The sequence below is a fragment of the Mirounga angustirostris genome, unplaced genomic scaffold, assembly GCF_029215605.1.
Source record: "Mirounga angustirostris isolate CCGP_5_RB_7025 unplaced genomic scaffold, mMirAng1.0.hap1 SCAF_5, whole genome shotgun sequence".
Taxonomy (NCBI): Eukaryota; Metazoa; Chordata; class Mammalia; order Carnivora; family Phocidae; genus Mirounga; species Mirounga angustirostris.
This window is the reverse complement of record NW_026991713.1, coordinates 61,665,446-61,682,549: the sequence shown is the minus strand read 5'-3', so window position 1 is coordinate 61,682,549 and position 17,104 is coordinate 61,665,446. Positions and strand designations below refer to the sequence as shown.

General features: G+C 40.5%; 1 protein-coding gene across 3 annotated transcripts in view; it reads left to right on the top strand.

The window, feature by feature from the left end:
• The window catches only part of SCN8A (sodium voltage-gated channel alpha subunit 8), a 118,723-nt gene that overhangs the window by 60,653 nt on the left and 40,966 nt on the right, over positions 1–17,104 (top strand). For 2 of the 3 annotated variants that reach the window (XM_064591230.1, XM_064591231.1), the window contains exons 12-14: positions 3,615–3,622; positions 9,726–9,858; positions 15,297–15,535. In XM_064591230.1, the coding sequence (XP_064447300.1) occupies positions 3,615–3,622; positions 9,726–9,858; positions 15,297–15,535 (380 nt within the window). The remainder of the gene's footprint in view (positions 1–3,614; positions 3,623–9,725; positions 9,859–15,296; positions 15,536–17,104) is intronic. The other variant, XM_064591229.1, reaches the window with a different exon arrangement.

The window sequence follows — 17,104 nt, the reverse complement described above, 5'->3', positions numbered from 1 at the left end:
TAGAGTTTCATCAGAAACTGTTTCACCTGTTCATTAATTATTCAGTTATGATTAGTGAGTATTTTTCAATAGTTTAGGAATTTTCACTTTCGCTTTTTGCTGAAGCAGAGGATGAGGGGACTTTTCCCGTGTCTTCATCTCTAAGCTGGAAAAGTAGGTGAGAATCTCATCACTCATGGAGAAAGCAGGTGCTGCTGACAAATCAAAAAATCACAAGTAACTCAGAAATCATGTTGCACTAGCTTACACAAGCATTATCTCATTTAATGCACACAGCTGATAGATACTACTCGTGTGTGCATTTCACTGAGGAGGAAACCAAGGCTTAGAGAAATAAAGTGGCTTGTCCAACATCACACAGTAAGTGGTAGGGTTAGGGCTTGAATACAGGCAGTCTGACTCCAGCGCACTGGCGGGTAACCAGGGCACTGCACCAACTCTGAAGCCCGGGTTCTTCAGTTTATTTACTGATGTGATCCTGGGAGATTAATGTCACCTTTCTAAGCCCATTTCCTTATCTGTAAAAAAGAGACAAAAGGACCTGTGCTATAAGGCTATTGTGAAGATTAAATGTAATAACATTTATAAACTGTGAAGCATATTATTTGGCCCATTCCTGGTGTTCAGAAAGCCAGTTTCCATTTATTTCCCTATACTTTTTTGGCCTGCTTAGCCGTGAGAAGTAGACATTAAGATTTCTCCTGAACTGCTTGACTTGGCAAGGGTTGCATTCCTTCTAAAATCTTAAAGAACCTTTGAGAAGAAGAAATTATTGTGCAATTATTTTAAAGCCGATTACTGCAAAAATTTGAGAAAGGCTTGAACAGGAGATAAATGGCTAGGTTCTTTAAAGCTACTTCTAAAATGCTCTAAATTTTAGTTCCAAGAAAGGTAACTGCCTGATAAATTTACGTTCATACATCTCCATCGGAAAGCAATTTAGTTGAGCTTCCTTGGGCAGATCTATAGAAATGTGGGCAAAATCTGCCATCTGCAGGTGTTATAGGATATCTCTTTGAGAAGGACAGCTACAACTTAGGAGGTTGGAAATCCGAGGCTAAATGTCCTAATAAACTTTGCATTTGGGTTGAGAGAAATGGAACAAATTTGTACTGAGTTTAACTTTCAAAGAATGTAATTAAGGTTCTCAGTGGCTTCCTCTGTTACTGATAGTTTTACATGAAAGCTGCTTAGAGGCTGAATTCTAAGAAGGCAGAAGCTCCTGCCTTTAAAACATTATTAATTCTTCTCTTTCCTCCCCAACAAAGTAAACAAAACAAACAAAAGAAATAAACACCTCCACTTACAGGAATGAAAAATGACCTGAAAAGATAGGTAAGGGAAGGGAAAGAGTATGTGATCTTTCCACTGGTCCTTGGGTCTCAGCGTGGTTGAAGGAAGAAGTCCTCTCCCTCCCTCCCAGGTGATAATAACTGAGTAGCTGAGCCAATAGCAGACACACCTCCCAAGCAGAGTCTGGAGGAAGGGCGCCTCTGAAGCTGCTATACATGGGAGAGTCCACTCTAGCATTCCTTCCCTCCAGTTGGCTAAAATCTGACACAAGATACGATAGCCAACAACCCGGATGGTGCGGCCACTTTGGAGAACAGTGGCAGTTCCTCAAAAAATTAAACACAGAGTTACCATATGATCCAGCAACTCTGCTCCTAGGTAGAACTGAAAACAGTGTTCACACAAAAACTTGTACATGAATATTCATAAAATCATTATTCATAATAGCCAAAAAATGGAAACAACCCAAATGCCCATCAACTGAGGGATGGATAACTAAAATGTGACACATCCCTATTATGTAATATTATTCAGCCATAAAAGGGAATGACGTATTGATATGTGCTACAGCATGAATGAACCTTGAAAGCATGATGCTCAGCGAAAGAAGCCAGGCACAAAATGCCACATAATATACAATCCATTTATATGAAATGTCTAAAAAAGGCAAGTCTGTAAAGACAAAAAACAGATTATTGGTTGCAAGGGGCTAGGTAGAGGTGGGGTTTGGGATTGGCTGCTAACAAGTACTATGTTTTTCTTTGGTATGATGGAAATATCGTGGAATACACTGTAAATATACTACAAGCCACTGAATTGCAGTAACTTTGAAACGGTTAAAATGGTGAATTTTATGTTATGTGCATTTCATCTCAATGTTGTAAAAGTTGAAAAGAAAGAAGCAAATAGCCTGGGCTTTCAGTGCCAGCTTTCAAAACTTCACTTGGGGACTGGGGTGCCTGGGTGGCTCAGTCGTTAAGCGTCTGCCTTCGGCTCAGGTCATGATGCCAGGATCCTGGGATCGAGCCCCACATCGGGCTCCCTGCTCGGCGGGAAGCCTGCTTCTCCCTCTCCCACTCCCCCTGCTTGTGTTCCCTCTCTCACTGTGTCTCTCTCTGTCAGACAAATAAATAGAATCTTAAAAAAAAAAAAAAAAAGAATTCCAAGCTAAGAAACACTAGCTTAAGAACCTTGGCTAATTTTATTCTGTGTCTCTCTGTCAAATAAATAAAATCTTTAAAAAAAACTTCACCTAGGGAGGAAGGATTTCAGGAACTACATCCATCTTGGATTCCTGCATACCCTGGTTTTAACAGATCAGACTTTTTTAGTACAGATTTATTTTTCTCTGGATACTACTATCTTAGCCCCCAGTTAGTGTTTAGCACTTTTAAGTAATGTTCTTCATAGGGAGTTTTAGTTTATGTCATCCTAGGCAGTTAACAGTGATGAATATATGTTTGCTCCCTGTCTCTCCATTAATCAGTCAGATCTGATGAATAATGAGAGACTCCATGTTTAGACAACAACCAGACCATATATAAAAATAGGACTTTTGGGCGCCTGGGTGGCTCAGTTGGTTAAGCGACTGCCTTCGGCTCAGGTCATGATCCCAGGGTCCTGGGATCGAGTCCCACATCGGGCTCCCGGCTCAGCAGGAAGCCTGCTTCTCCCTCTCCCACTCCCCCTGCTTGTGTTCCTGCTCTTGCTGTCTCTGTCTCTGTCAAACAAATAAATAAAATCTTTAAAAAAAAAAAAATAGGACTTTCATCCACAACCTGCCCAAGAAGCCAGCCCCCTTATCAATGATAAACAAGCCAGGCAACCAGCCTGCTATAAGTCAGACTTGCAGGAAGCCAGATTGCTATCTCTAGTGACAATCCAGTAAGCCAAACAATAACTTCTATAACAATCAGCCCCAAATGGTCAGGACTTGATTACTAAGTGACACTTTCCCTAATTTCTGTTTCTGTTTTCAACTTAGGACCCAGCAGAGAAAGCCAAATATGCACCCCTAATCAATCACCTAGGATGCCCTGCTTCTCATTAGCCCACCTACAGCTTCCTCGTGCCAGCCACCTTGAAATCAAGGCACACCCGAAGTCTTCCCTTTTTTCCACTATAAAGCTTTTCCACTCTGCCTGCCTTTGAGTCTCTGGCAAAACACATGTGATGGTGGCTGACTCCCTACGTCAAGCTCAGAATTAATAGCTTTTCCCACTTGATTGATCTTCATTTATTTCCACACTATAGATAGCATTTTTTTTAAAGATTTTATTTATTTATTTGACAGAGAGAGACAGCGAGAGCAGGAACACAAGCAGGGGGAGTGGGAGAGGGAGAAGCAGGCCTCCCGCCGAACAGGGAGCCCGATGTGGGACTCGATCCCAGGACCCTGGGATCATGACCTGAGCCGAAGGCAGACGCTTAACGACTGAGCCACCCAGGCGCCCTAGATAGCATTTTATACATATTATATACACACTCTGTGTCCCATATTCTTTCTCAAAGGAATTGTACTGCATAATCAGTATTGCAGCAGTGCAATGGGTAACTGTTACCCAAGAGTTACCAAGGGTGTGCATATGATGGTGGTGGAGTAGGAGCTGTCTGACCAGCTGAGAATTGTCCCCTACACCCCTTTGTACCACAAGACTCTCCCAGAAGGAACCCTTTCCTACTCAATCCCCTCACCTCTCTGAGCAACCTCTTCTATATGTATCACCATAGATTCGTTTTCTTTCATTTTCTTTTTTTTTTTTTTTTTTAAGATTTTATTTATTTGACAGAGAGAGAGACAGCGAGAGAGGGAACACAAGCAGGGGGAGTGGGAGAGGGAGAAGCAGGCTCCCCGCAGAGCAGGGAGCCCGATGCGGGACTCGATCCCAGGACTCTGGGATCATGACCTGAGCCGAAGGCAGTCGCTTAACCAACTGAGCCACCCAGGCGCCCCGTTTTCTTTCATTTTCAAGGACTCATACAATATGTATTTCTTATTTGGCTTCTTTCACTCAACAAGATGTTTTTGAGATACATCCATGTTGTTTCAATAGATCATTCCCTGTTATTGATGAGATTGATAAGGTACTTCATTGTATAAATACACTCTACTGTGTTAGTCCACTTTCCTGTTGATGGACATTCAGGTTGCTGAGAGCAGTCTTGTGCAACTCTTTTGGTAAATAAATGTTTTCATTTATATTGAATAATTATCTCAGAATGAAATTCCTGGGTCATATGGTAAATGTTATATTCAGCTTTATAAGAAACTGCCAAACAGCTCTCCAAAATAGTTACACCATTTTTTAATGCTCCTACCAACAGTATATTAGAGTTCCAATTGCTCCACATCCTAGCCAACATTTGGTGATGTTAGTCTTTGATTTTAGCATATTAGTAGTCATAAACTGCATCTTACCTGCTTTTAATTTGCATTTCCCTGCTGATTAATGATGATGAGCATCTTTTCATGTGCTTATTGGCTTCTCACAGATCTTTTATTAGTTGCTTATTTTTAAATCTTTTACCCATTATTGATTTGTTTTTATATGTTATGGATACAAGTCCTTTATCAGATACATAAATTTTTAATTTTGATGAAATCCAATGTAACAGTTTTTTCCTTTTATGTTGTTTTTTGCATCCTGTCCAAGTAATCTTTGCCATTACCCAAAATTGTGAAGTTATTTTCCTTCTATAAATTTTACAGTTCCGGGTTTTATATTCAGGTCTCTGATTTAGCTCAATTTGTGTGTGTGAAATTAGATGGGAGTTGACTTGGATGAATATCTAGTTTCTCAGTACCATTTATTAAAAAGACTTTACTTTCTCCATTGAATTGACTTGGCACCTTGGTCAAAAATCAATTGATGTACATGTGTGGGTCTGTTTCTGGATTCTGTTCTGTTCCCTTAGTCTGTTTGTCTATGCTTAGACCAATACTACATTTGTCTAATTACTGTAACTTTATAGTCTTGAAATGAGATAGCATAAGCCCTCCAAACAAAAAAATATTTTAAAGATTATTAAATAATCTCTTAAGAGATTAATTTGCTATTCAGATCTTTTTTAAAAGATTATTTTCCTATTCTAGATCCTTTGCGTGTCCTTATGTATTTTAGAATCATTTTCTATCAGTTTCTTCAGAAAAGCCTAGAATTCTTAGAGTGATTGCTGGCAATAATGGATGTCCTTGAGTCTTTCAATCTGTGAATGTGGTATAGTTCTCATTTATTAAAGTCTTCTCAAGTTTCTCTCAGCAAAGTTGTATAGTTTGTATTGGATGTCTTACCCATCTTTCATTAGTTTTATTCCTTGGTATTTGTGTTTTTTGATACTGTTGTAAAAGGTATAATTTTTAAATTTTTTGTTTTCAAGTATTTGTTGTTGCCAGAACATAGAAATACAGTTAATTTTTGTGTATGACCTTGTATCTCATCACCTTGATAAATTAACATATTGGTTCTATTAGGTCTTTTTTTTTTTTTGTAAATTCCATAGGGTTTTCTACATGCACTATAATATTGTCTGTGTATAACAGCAACTGCACCTTTATGCCTTTTACTTATTTTTCTTGCTTTATTGCACTAGCTAGGACTTGAGATACAAAATTGCATAGAAATTATAAAAGCAAACATTCTTCCTTGTTTCCATTATTAGAGGAAGAGAATTTAATGTTTCATCAAGAAGTATAATGTTAGCTGTAGATTTTCATAGATATTTTTTATCAGATTGAAGCTGCTACATTCTATTCCTGGCTCACTAAGAAATTTTATTATGCAGAGGTGTTGAATTTTATTAAATGTTCTTTTTCTGCATCTGTGAGATAATCAGATGGTTTTTCTCCTTTATTCTATTAAAGTGATGAATAACATTGACTTTTTTCCTAATGTGAAACTAGCCTTCCTAATATAAGCCCTGTTGATTGTGATATATTATCTTTGTATATATTTGCTTGTTTTGTTAAGAATTTAACATCGTTGTCCATGAGGGATATTGGTCTCTCATTTTCTTTTCTTGTGGTGTTTTTGGCAGGTTTAGTATCAGGTTATGTTAACTTTATAAAACAGGTTGAGAAGTATACCCTTATCCTCTATTTTCTGAAGGAATTGGTATTAGTATTGGTATTGGTATTATTTTTTCTGTAAATGTTTGGTAGAATTCACTGGTAGAGCCATCTGGACCTAGACTTCTATTTATTGTAAGGTTTTTTTCAATTATAGTTTCTAATGTGGGCTATTTAGATTTTCTGTTTCTTCTATCAGTTTTGATAAGTTGTGTTTTGATAAGTTTGTCCATTTCATACAAGGTGAAATGACATGAAGTTGTTTACAATATATCCTTTTTTTTTTTTTTTTAGGTTAGACCACTTAGATTTTTGGGTTTATTTATTATCATACTGTAGCTTATCATACTCTGACTAATATAAATATTGTATAGAAGGTTTCCATCTTACAATAGTTCAACTTAGAATTACGGTATGTTCTTATTATCCTAATAATGCCTATAGGATTTGTAGTAATGTTCCCATTCCTTTTCCTGAAAATTACCATTTGTGTTTTCTTTTTTTCTTGATCAGTCTTGCTAGGGAATTATCAATTTTAGTAATCTGTTTTTAAAAAAACATTTGCCCTTTTTGATTGTCTATTGTTTGTCCACTTACTAATTCATTAATGTCCATTCTTATTTTTATTATTTCCTTTCATCTACTTACTCACAGTTTAATTTGATCTTTTTCTAATTTCTCAAGGTGAAAGCTTAGAGCATTGATTTTATATCTTTTCTATATTCTAATATAAGCCTTTAGCACTGTAAAATTTTCTGAAACCATGTGTTAGCTGCATCCCATAAATCTTTTTTTTTTTTAAGACTCCATAAAGGTCATTTTTTTTTTGTTTTTAAGATTTTATTTATTTATTTATTTGACAGAGAGAGAGAGAGAGACAGCGAGAGAGGGAACACAAGCAGGGGGAGTGGGAGGGAGAGAGGGAGAAGCAGATTCCCCACCGAGCAGGGAGCCCGATGTGGGGCTCCATCCCAGGACCCTGGGATCATGACCTGAGCTGAAGGCAGACACTTAACGACTGAGCCACCCAGGTGCCCCTGCATCCCATAAATCTTAATGTATTGTTTCCGTTATCCTCAAAGTATTTTCTAATTTCCTTTGTGATTTCATCTTTCATCCATGGACTTTTACCAATTTAAGGGGACTTTTCTGACTATCCTATTATTACCACAATACTTTTCAATGGAACCTGTTATTTGGATCTGTGGTATATGCTTTCCTATGTAAAAAGGTGACATAATGACTTTCTTTTTTTGCCCTCTGAAGTTCCCCAAGTATGGTCTTTGATTTTTTTTTTTTTCTTGGTGTCTTCTTTCATTTATTTCTTTTCTGAAACTGAAGATATGTTCTATAACATGCCTTACTCTGGAACAAATTTTAACGTTATAGAACTATGTTGTCTCCCCATATCCCTGCTATAGTTCATTTTCATTTTACATAGAAAGTTATAAATAATAATTGTTCCATCTTAATATTAAGCTTGGGGATAAACTTTATGTGGATTTTTTAAATCCAAGCTAAAAATTATTTTAGCTTTCAAATAGATACCACTAAATAATAATCTAATGATTTGACTAGGTCCTTTAGATAGCATTTTTATTAACTTTGTTTAAGGTTAATGTTATTAAAGTCTGAAGATTTTATATCTTGTTATATCCAGCAAGTCCAGAAAACAATAAGATATACTTAGAACCAAAGCAGTGTTAAATACAGTTTTATCCTTTCTTGATGAATCAGCCAGTCCATCAGATCTTACAGGACCTTGGAGTCAGCATTATGAAAATTATCTACCATGTACTGTAGATCTGCAGAGGGCAGCTCAGTAAAATTCTAGAATGAATAAATGCCAGAAACAAGAGTGTCCACTGTATGGGCCTTTCTGGATTCCTTTTTAGATGGTTGTCATTTTTAAAATAGAGTAGTCTAATCTGATTTATTAGGTGTCGTGAATATCAGGCTGGCAATTGCAGCAAAAAGTGGCCTATCAAAGAAATATATCTTATTATGACCTGAGGTACTGGTCAACACATCGTTGTTACATATACAGGTGTTTGTATAATAATGCAGCCAGGAATTCCCAAGGAAATCAGTTCTTTTTCTTTTCCATTTCTTCTGTTGCTCTGCCAAACAAAACAAAACCCTAAGGTAAACCAAATGTCTGAATCAGTGAAACAGTTTGATGAAACACTGTAATAAGATAAATTATAATCTGCCAGAAACTTTCTTCTCTACAGTTCTTAAAATCTCATCATATCTAAGGGCAGAAAGGCTTTCTGACGTAGCTCTCTAGAAACAATTATTTTCTTTTCAAAACAGCTAGGATAATTCTGGTACTGATCAGATATACTTCTCCAGCTTCATACAAATACGTATCTTCCCTGTCCTCTGAGAGATGGTGACTGTCTCTGCCCTCTTACCTTCACAATGGAAGGGACAGCCAACATTACATGGATGACCTGTTATAGTGGTTGGCATGGTTACTAGAAAACTAGCTTTTAAGCCACTGCATGAAAGCTGATCTAATGTAGTATATTCAGGATGTCACAAAGAGCACAAGCAAGGGGCATTAAGAAACACGGTGCTGTAATCTTCCATACCAGTATTGCCCACAGTGGAGCATGTAACAGTTACTTTGTATAACCGTCTGATGGTGTTTTCTGCCCTTTTTGTTTGTTTGGGAATTTGAATATTGCAGGTTAACTTATAAAGTAAAATTTTATAAGGGCAAAATAAACATAGTGCTATATATGTAATTAAAATAGTGAAACCCTTAGCATACTTGGAGTGGCTTGGAGGAGAATTAGGGTAGAACTTCAACTTGCTAACGTTCAGTTAGGCCCAGGTTTGACATTTGGAGGTGATAGTTTGAGAGAGTGATGGTGCCTCCTTCCCATGGAGGAAACAATGTCTACAGTACTCAGTGTGATCAGGGACTTGGCCCTTAATGAAATGTCGAATAGAGGTGAATTTGACTTATTTTATCGTGTGGTCCAATTCTAGCCAGATGCTGTGGATATGAGACTGAGACAGGAAAACTCATGTTCTGCTTCAGATGGCATTGCCCCTGGAGATCTGGTCTTTCTACTGCATGCTAGGAATTGACCAGATGAGGTGTTTGGGTCCCAGCCAGATTCTTTGGTTCATTGTAGATTTGTACAAACTTACCTGGTCTTGTCATCTATAGAGGTAGGATGATCCGTGGTCATGTTTCCTTCTACTTCTTGAGGTTAATAGGATCGTAGGGTCAAAGTTAAAAGATGTCATGAAGAGTATCTGTTTCTGCTCATACTCTGGACTATCTGTCCAGTAAGGCCCAGCTGTAATGTTTGTAAGACTTTATACTCACCTGATTTGCTATTTTTTTCAGGCTACAACTGAGGTGGAAATTAAGAAGAAAGGCCCTGGATCTCTCTTAGTTTCCATGGACCAACTGGCCTCCTATGGACGGAAGGACAGAATCAACAGTATATTGAGTGTTGTTACAAATACACTAGTTGAAGGTATGTGCCCTTGATGTCAGTCCAAGCCACCACGATATCAATATGTAGTGCGCATGATAAATATAATCCCTGTCCATTGGCCTGAGTTTTGCAAAGATTGACTCTGAACTTTAGGAATAGAGTCTACTGGTTGTAGAAACCAGCATCCCAGATCTGCATGCAGAGACTCGAATAAGGACTTCAGAGCTGCTGCCAGCATCCTACACAGATAGGTAAGAAGAATGAAGGAATGACAGTCAGGGGTGAGCTAGAAGATCTCAAGGCCATAATGGTCATGAGGAGCCAGGGGAGTGAGGTGAGGCGTAAAGGCTGTAGACTGAAGAACTGTGAAAAAAGGAAATGATGGAATCCCCTCTGTGCCCTCTGCCCCAAAACATACCTTCCTCTTTTCCTTGTTAGCTACCTACAGCCCTCTTGGTTTTCCCTGAAGGACTAATGTACTGTGCATTTTGATTGCACCTAATTCTGCCTCTCATCAAACACCCCCACGTATCCATAAATATATTTGATGTGTGAATAGGTAAGCCGAAACCCCTCTTATTTCGGCTCTCTGTGCCATAGGGAAAGAACAGGCACTGTTGAATCATAGTGTATCTGCAGTAACGTCGCTGTCAGTGCTTGTACTTGGTATTGGGCGGCTCCGCCACGACACAGCCTGGCATGCTGAGGAATATCAGGATTTTCCATGACCCCACAGTCCCCTAGCAAGTATCAGCTCTCTGTCCAACTGTGGTCTGTATTCCAGGCTCCTCTTGCTTTCTCTGGAGGTAGATTCACTGACAGGGTTTTCTCTCACGAGGTTCTGATTGATTCTGCATGAATCTTCTTCCTTTGATTCACGTTGATTCAGCTGAGCTGTCCCACTATAGATCCAGAATATTCTCAAGGCCTCAGATTGCTGTTCTTCAGAGTTCAGACCCCCAGGCTAACCCAACAATAACCAGAGTTCCTGAGATAAGGAGATTCAAAACTATCCTGGTGTCTTTGCGACAAGTTATTTTTTGAGTCATTTGAGCCCAATACCACTTCTACTCTGAGAGAAAGGGAATGAGAGAGAGAGTGTGTGTTCATTCATTCGGCAGGCATCCGTGATAAAGGGAGAATCCCCAGAAAGGAACTCCCCTAGATTGTTTACATTCCCACATGTGAGCAAGGTGTTAGACTGTATGTAGACTAATCTGAAGAATGTATCATGTAAAAAGAATATTGAGTAAACTGTTTTCAGCTGCCTGAACATTTATTCCTGTTTTCCTTTAATTCTCATCGAGGTCATCATCTGAGAAAATATCTTTAAATTTTGTAGTTTATACTTTGAGATCACAGGCAAATAACTGCAGAGCATAAGAATTCCAAGCTAAGGGGGCGCCTGGGTGGCTCAGTCGTTAGGCATCTGCCTTCGGCTCAGGTCATGATGCCAGGATCCTGGGATCAAGCCCCACATCGGGCTCCCTGCTCCACGGGAAGCCTTCTTCTCCCTCTCCTCTCCCCCTGCTTGTGTTCCCTCTCTCACTGTGTCTCTCTCTGTCAAATAAGTAAATAGAATCTTTAAAAAAAAAAAAAAAAAAGAATTCCAAGCTAAGAAACACTAGCTTAAGAACCTTGGCTAATTTTATTCTTTACTTGGAGACAAGGACAGGATTTCTCTGGATATCTGTGGACATCGAGAAAGACAAATGAACCACCTCCAACAGGCATATTTTATGACGGCAAAGACATCAGAATGGGAGAACTATTGATGCAATCCAACAGTTACTCAGTTTGACTACTTCAGTGGCCCAGCACAGGGTCTAGTAAAAGTACATGTGCCCAAAATGTTTGTTAGACTGACCCTTGCCGTGCTTGGAGCGGTGGGGCTTCCGTGCTGCGGGCTTCCTTTTGGAGGCCTTGGTGCTTCTATTCCTCTACTGAGTTGGGTAGAAACCACTGGAGCAGTAGCTTGGTCTTTTTCTTCTCCATTTTCTTCCTCTTCTCCCCGTGCTCTTCTTTTTCTTCCTGTTCTACCCTACTCATTCTCTACCCTCCACCCACCAGCACATACATAATAAAAAATAGATATAGGGGTAGTTCAGGGGAGAGAGAGACAGTCATATTTGTGTTCCTGAGTAGGAAGCCATTCCAGTTCTTTCTCCCTTTTTGAAGTCCCAATGTTCACATAGCCTTTGACATTCCCCTATCTCCTCCCCTAGTATTCGACTCCCTTTGTTAAAGCTGATGAGACAGAACTGCTGTAAGCAAAGAACAATGAATGGCTGGAGCTGAATAATGTGAGAGGGAATTAAAGGACATTAAGAAAGATCCATTCCTATTTAGCTGCTGGTCCCTCTGTATTCAATGATTGCTACAACATGAAAAGCCAGCATTGAATGAATAATTGTTCCTGCTTCTCAGACTTCAGTTAGGAAACTCTGACGTTGTTTTAATCTTTGGATTACCAAACCAAAGAAGCAGGCTTCTACCTACCTGATATCTTAGAGAGCACAGTGGAGAATTCCAGAAGTGTGTAAATAAGGAGAAAATCCTGCCTGCTGTGTGTCCCCCAATCCCGTTGCAGACATGCTCACCCGGATCCAGGAAACTCAGCAGAATTTAGTCAGCAGAGCCATCAGCTTGGGGATATTTCAGAGGACTGGGGGTAGGTTGTAGGCAGACTACTGTAGTCTCACTTCTCTGAGCAGTGAAGCTGTGGGAGAAGGGGAGGGAGTTGGTGAAGTAAGAATGAAGAAGTGATGGTAGTACTTGGCATTATCGGTTCTCAGGTAAAACAGGTTCAAAAACTGCCTTGTAAAGACAACTGGCCATAGATGTTGGCTGCCATGGTTTGCTGATTCACTCTTGTGTTCGATTGACCAGCCCCAAGTGTCAGTCAGCATCATTACTTACCTGCTGTCTTTCGTGGGTGTGGCTGCTCTGTGAGGGTGGGGACTCTTGTTCATCAGCGTATTCCCAGGGCCTCACGCACTGTAGGTGTTTCAAAGTTGTTGAGTTGAACTGAGAGAAGCCCTGCCCTCAGAACCCTCACGGTCTACTAACACCACCATCTTGGAATTGTGAGGCCCTCTCTGAAAACAATTCCCAGCACCCATGAGGTTGAGACTACAGTAACCTTTGAGAATGTCCAGGAGCAAAGTAAGGGGGACCCCACAAACCTTTGGATATTTCTTTGGGTATGTTAACCCATTCCCCCAGACCAAATTCTTAGCCGCTTCAGGCATGTGGAACCAATAACAGTTTGTCAAGTTGTGAGTCAGTTTATAAACCTCTGTTTTCACCTAACTGATCTTTTCTAGCTCCTAAAGCTCTACATTGTCTTACCGTTTGTGGAACAGAAAAGATTATCCTGGGATCTTACCTGAGAAAATGTGGATAAGATCCCTAGTATCCCTGTAGGAATCTTCTTGATGTCCCATAGGGTGGGGAAACCCTTCTTCAGTGTCTGGCAGAGACTTGGAGCCTAGAGCACTGTACAACACTGCAACTGTGTCTACTGTCAGAGACGTGAACAGTTGCTGCTTTAACCTCCACGTGCCAGTGAACAGACGTTTGGAGAAGGGAGGAGATTAAAAAAAAGGAACGGAACCAAATTTCCAAATATGTACTGTAAGAATTTATGGAAATAAGAGAACCTTTTCATTTTCTTTTTTTGGTTAGAAAACTAAATTTACCTTGGGAAGGGAGGGAGTTCTATGAGGAAGAAGCCAAAGCAAATTTTCTTCACAGACTTCCTTTCCCACGCAGACTCCCACGTGGCGCTTGCTGTGGCCCTTAAATCTGAAAAACCAAGGCAACCATTTTCTTAGCAACCAGGGAGCCAATCAAAAACCCAACCAAAGCACCCCATCTAAAATAAAGCCATCACCATGGGCACCATCCAGCTGGTTGGAAAAAGGGAAAGTAGACTAATTTAAGGCAGCCATCTTGTTCTTGGTGAAACATTGGGAAACTTTTTTCCATTCCCTGAATGATTTGATTTTGTCAGCAGAATTGGGTTGGGGTGTGGAATAGATATCCAACCCCTTGGAACCAAGACCTTGCCTCTAAGGATTATCATGCTGACCGTTTTTCAAAGCTACATCTCTTAAAGAACATCCTGGGAGATCAAGGTCCTTGGACTTTGGTAACCCAAGCTATTATATAAGTCATACTGTACTTGAGGAGGGCTTTGTTACCTATGGCCTAATGCCTGGATTGTTGTGGCTGCCAGCTGAATGGCTCTCTTCCTTTAGTGTCTAATGGTCCTTTTTCATCTTTGTTTCGTGAATGACCTTAGAGATCACCATGGTCCATGATACTCAGTCTATGTCCAGGATTCTAGGGAAGTGCCTCAGGGAAGGAGGAAGTCCGTCGTCAGACTGGGCTCCTCTTCCTGCATCAACTAGAGCATTTTTTATATTGGGGATCACATAAGATCTTGTTGGAAACTAAACAGTCTGTTTTTTTTTTTTAAAGCAAGAGAGCCAGACTGAAAGAAGATAAGAAAAAGGAAAGAAGAGAGAAACCAAGGAAGGGAAGAGGGGAGGGAGGACAAAAATGACAAAGGGAAGGGGAGGGATGAGAAAGAGGAGGAGAAGAGAGAGGAGTGGGACTCCTGTGCCCACCTCAGTGGTGAATGGCGAACTCACTGACTTGTACTTCTTTGGGACCGGAGGGAACAGCCTGCACTGGCTCGCCGGCCACCCGCCCTGCCTCTGCTGCCTAGAGAATGGGAAGAGCGAATGCTTCTGTAGCACTTACTGTAGACCAGGGCGCTCCGAGGCACTTTCACTTTCTATCATAGCCCATTTCATTCTTCCAGCAAATTGAAGTACTGTACTCAGGTTCCCCCACTGAGCAGTGGCTGAGCACCCAGGTGCGTCTGGCTTCAGGGTCTGTGCTTTTGACTGCTTCTGTGATAATGATTTAGTGATATGATGGATAATATAAAACCCACCATTTATCGAGGACTTGCCGTGTGCCAGGCCCTGTGCTGGCCGCTTTGTGTTCACCCACTCACTTACTCCTCAGTCAGTGGATGAGGATTATAGGACTCGTTTAGTCCTATAGCCTATAAAGGAAGTGTCATTTCAGATGAGGCAACAGAAGCGTAGAGGAATCAGTAACTTGCCTGAGATCACACAGTCGTGAGTGTTAAAGCCAGTTGGACTGGGGAGTCAGATTCCAGAGGCCAAGCTCCTAACCATGATGCTGTGCTCCCAAACGGACAGATCAAACCCTAGTTTATAACCGGATAGTTGCTAACAGGGAAGTGACCTGGGACTGCCCCTGCCTCCTCTTTCCCTTCATGAGAAAGAAAATGGGGTGGGGGGCAGCAACTACGCGCTCAGGACAGACAGCCTTCAAACCACCTTTCTTGTGGTGAATAGCAGTGATAACGACCCAGCAGAGGATTAGTAGCAGCCCCCTTTGTTTTTTCCCTGTGTTTGTTCTTTTACTCACTGCAGAGCTGGAAGAGTCTCAGAGAAAGTGCCCGCCATGCTGGTATAAATTTGCCAATACTTTCCTCATCTGGGAGTGTCACCCCTACTGGATAAAACTGAAAGAGATTGTGAACTTGATCGTTATGGATCCTTTTGTGGACTTGGCCATCACCATCTGCATTGTCCTCAATACCCTGTTTATGGCCATGGAGCACCATCCCATGACACCACAATTTGAACACGTCTTGGCTGTAGGAAATCTGGTAAGACAGAATACTGTCTCCTGATTTTATGATCTGAACATGTTTTGCCTGTAGGACATCTTTTTCTGATACTGGAAGCTGGAGTTTAGTTGAAAAGAAAGTAATAGTTAATTGGAAGACAAATGCTTCCACATATGGCGTAGCCCCAGTCACTTCTGCTCACTGTTGTGATCCCTTGGCTGTTTCCTCTTTCTGCAGAACTTTGAAGACGTCATTTAGGAGCTATTGGCAGAAAACCAGCCATGGTGACAGAATGGGAGGCATGGTGCAGTGGGTTGGTTTCAGCAACCTGAGCCAAGGACGTCTGGATTTTTTTTTCTCATTCTGTTTCTCACATTGATTCCTGCATTACTCCAGCACATCACTTCCCCTTTCACCTTCAGTAACAACCACCACAAAATAGGGGAGCTCTTTTAGTGCATTAAACATAACTATAAATTTGCCTGCACTGTCATATCTTAATTATCCATATGGGGCCTATCTGTGGGAAACTTTTAATTCTAGGCTGGTTTCCCCCTCACATCCAACTTCTGGGCTCTCATCCAGTTTCTACCGTTAGTTGATCTGTGCCAAATTTATTTTAATGTTAGCTTAAGTCATATATTTAATTTATCATATTGTTTAGAAGATAAGAATGAGGTTGGTTTTTTTTAATTGTTTCTGAAGTCAAATAGTTGTGTTTTGGGGATTATCTGTTTTATTTCTTTAATCCAAAAATCAGGAGTTGATTGAATTTTTATAGATAGGAAAGATTTAGTTGGAAAGAATCTTCTAGGTCATCTGGGCTTCATTATTCCTTAGGAGTTTCACCATGCGCAAATCAAATCTAGTTGTCTGTTACCTTTTGAGTATGATCTCTGCCTGATGTTCTCCCTCTCCCTCTCCCTCTCTCTCTCTCTCTCTCCCTCCCCCCACACGCGCACACACACACACACATGCCTCATACACACAAAGAGTTTTTACGTTAAGTCCTAATAGACTATTAGAGTGTTATAATATCATTTTGAGTTCTGATTATGAAAACACATGGCAAAGGAGGAGATCCTTTATCTGCTTAGTCCTTGCAGCCTATCCTGTTCCCTGGTATATGTCCAAGATAATTCTGTGGTCTTTCCACTCTCCATGTCTGAGTTAGTGCCACACTTCAGGCACTCACTGCTTCGACGTAAACCCTCATGTGCAGCCTGGTGAAATATGGGTGGTCTTGAAACAGGACACTCTCATAGGCTGTCCAGGAGATCTGCTGACTCTGAAGGGTACCTGACAGTGGGCCGTGTGACTGGCTGACCAGAAGCTTGGCCATCAAGCAACATTTTGAACCAGTCAACAAAATGGTACAGATAAGAGCTTTATTTTATTAGCCAAGAGTTAAGTAATGAAAAATATGACTTGATAATTTTGTTGTTAATGATGGTGGTGGTGGTATTTTCCCGGTGATGGTTTGTTTTTCTTAAAGTCTTTACTTTTACTTGCTTTTTACAGAATGAGTCCTTGATTTTGAAGGGATTTTGAGAGGCCTTTTCACCTACCACCAGCAGAATTGCCCTCAGACCAGGCCAGGAGATAACA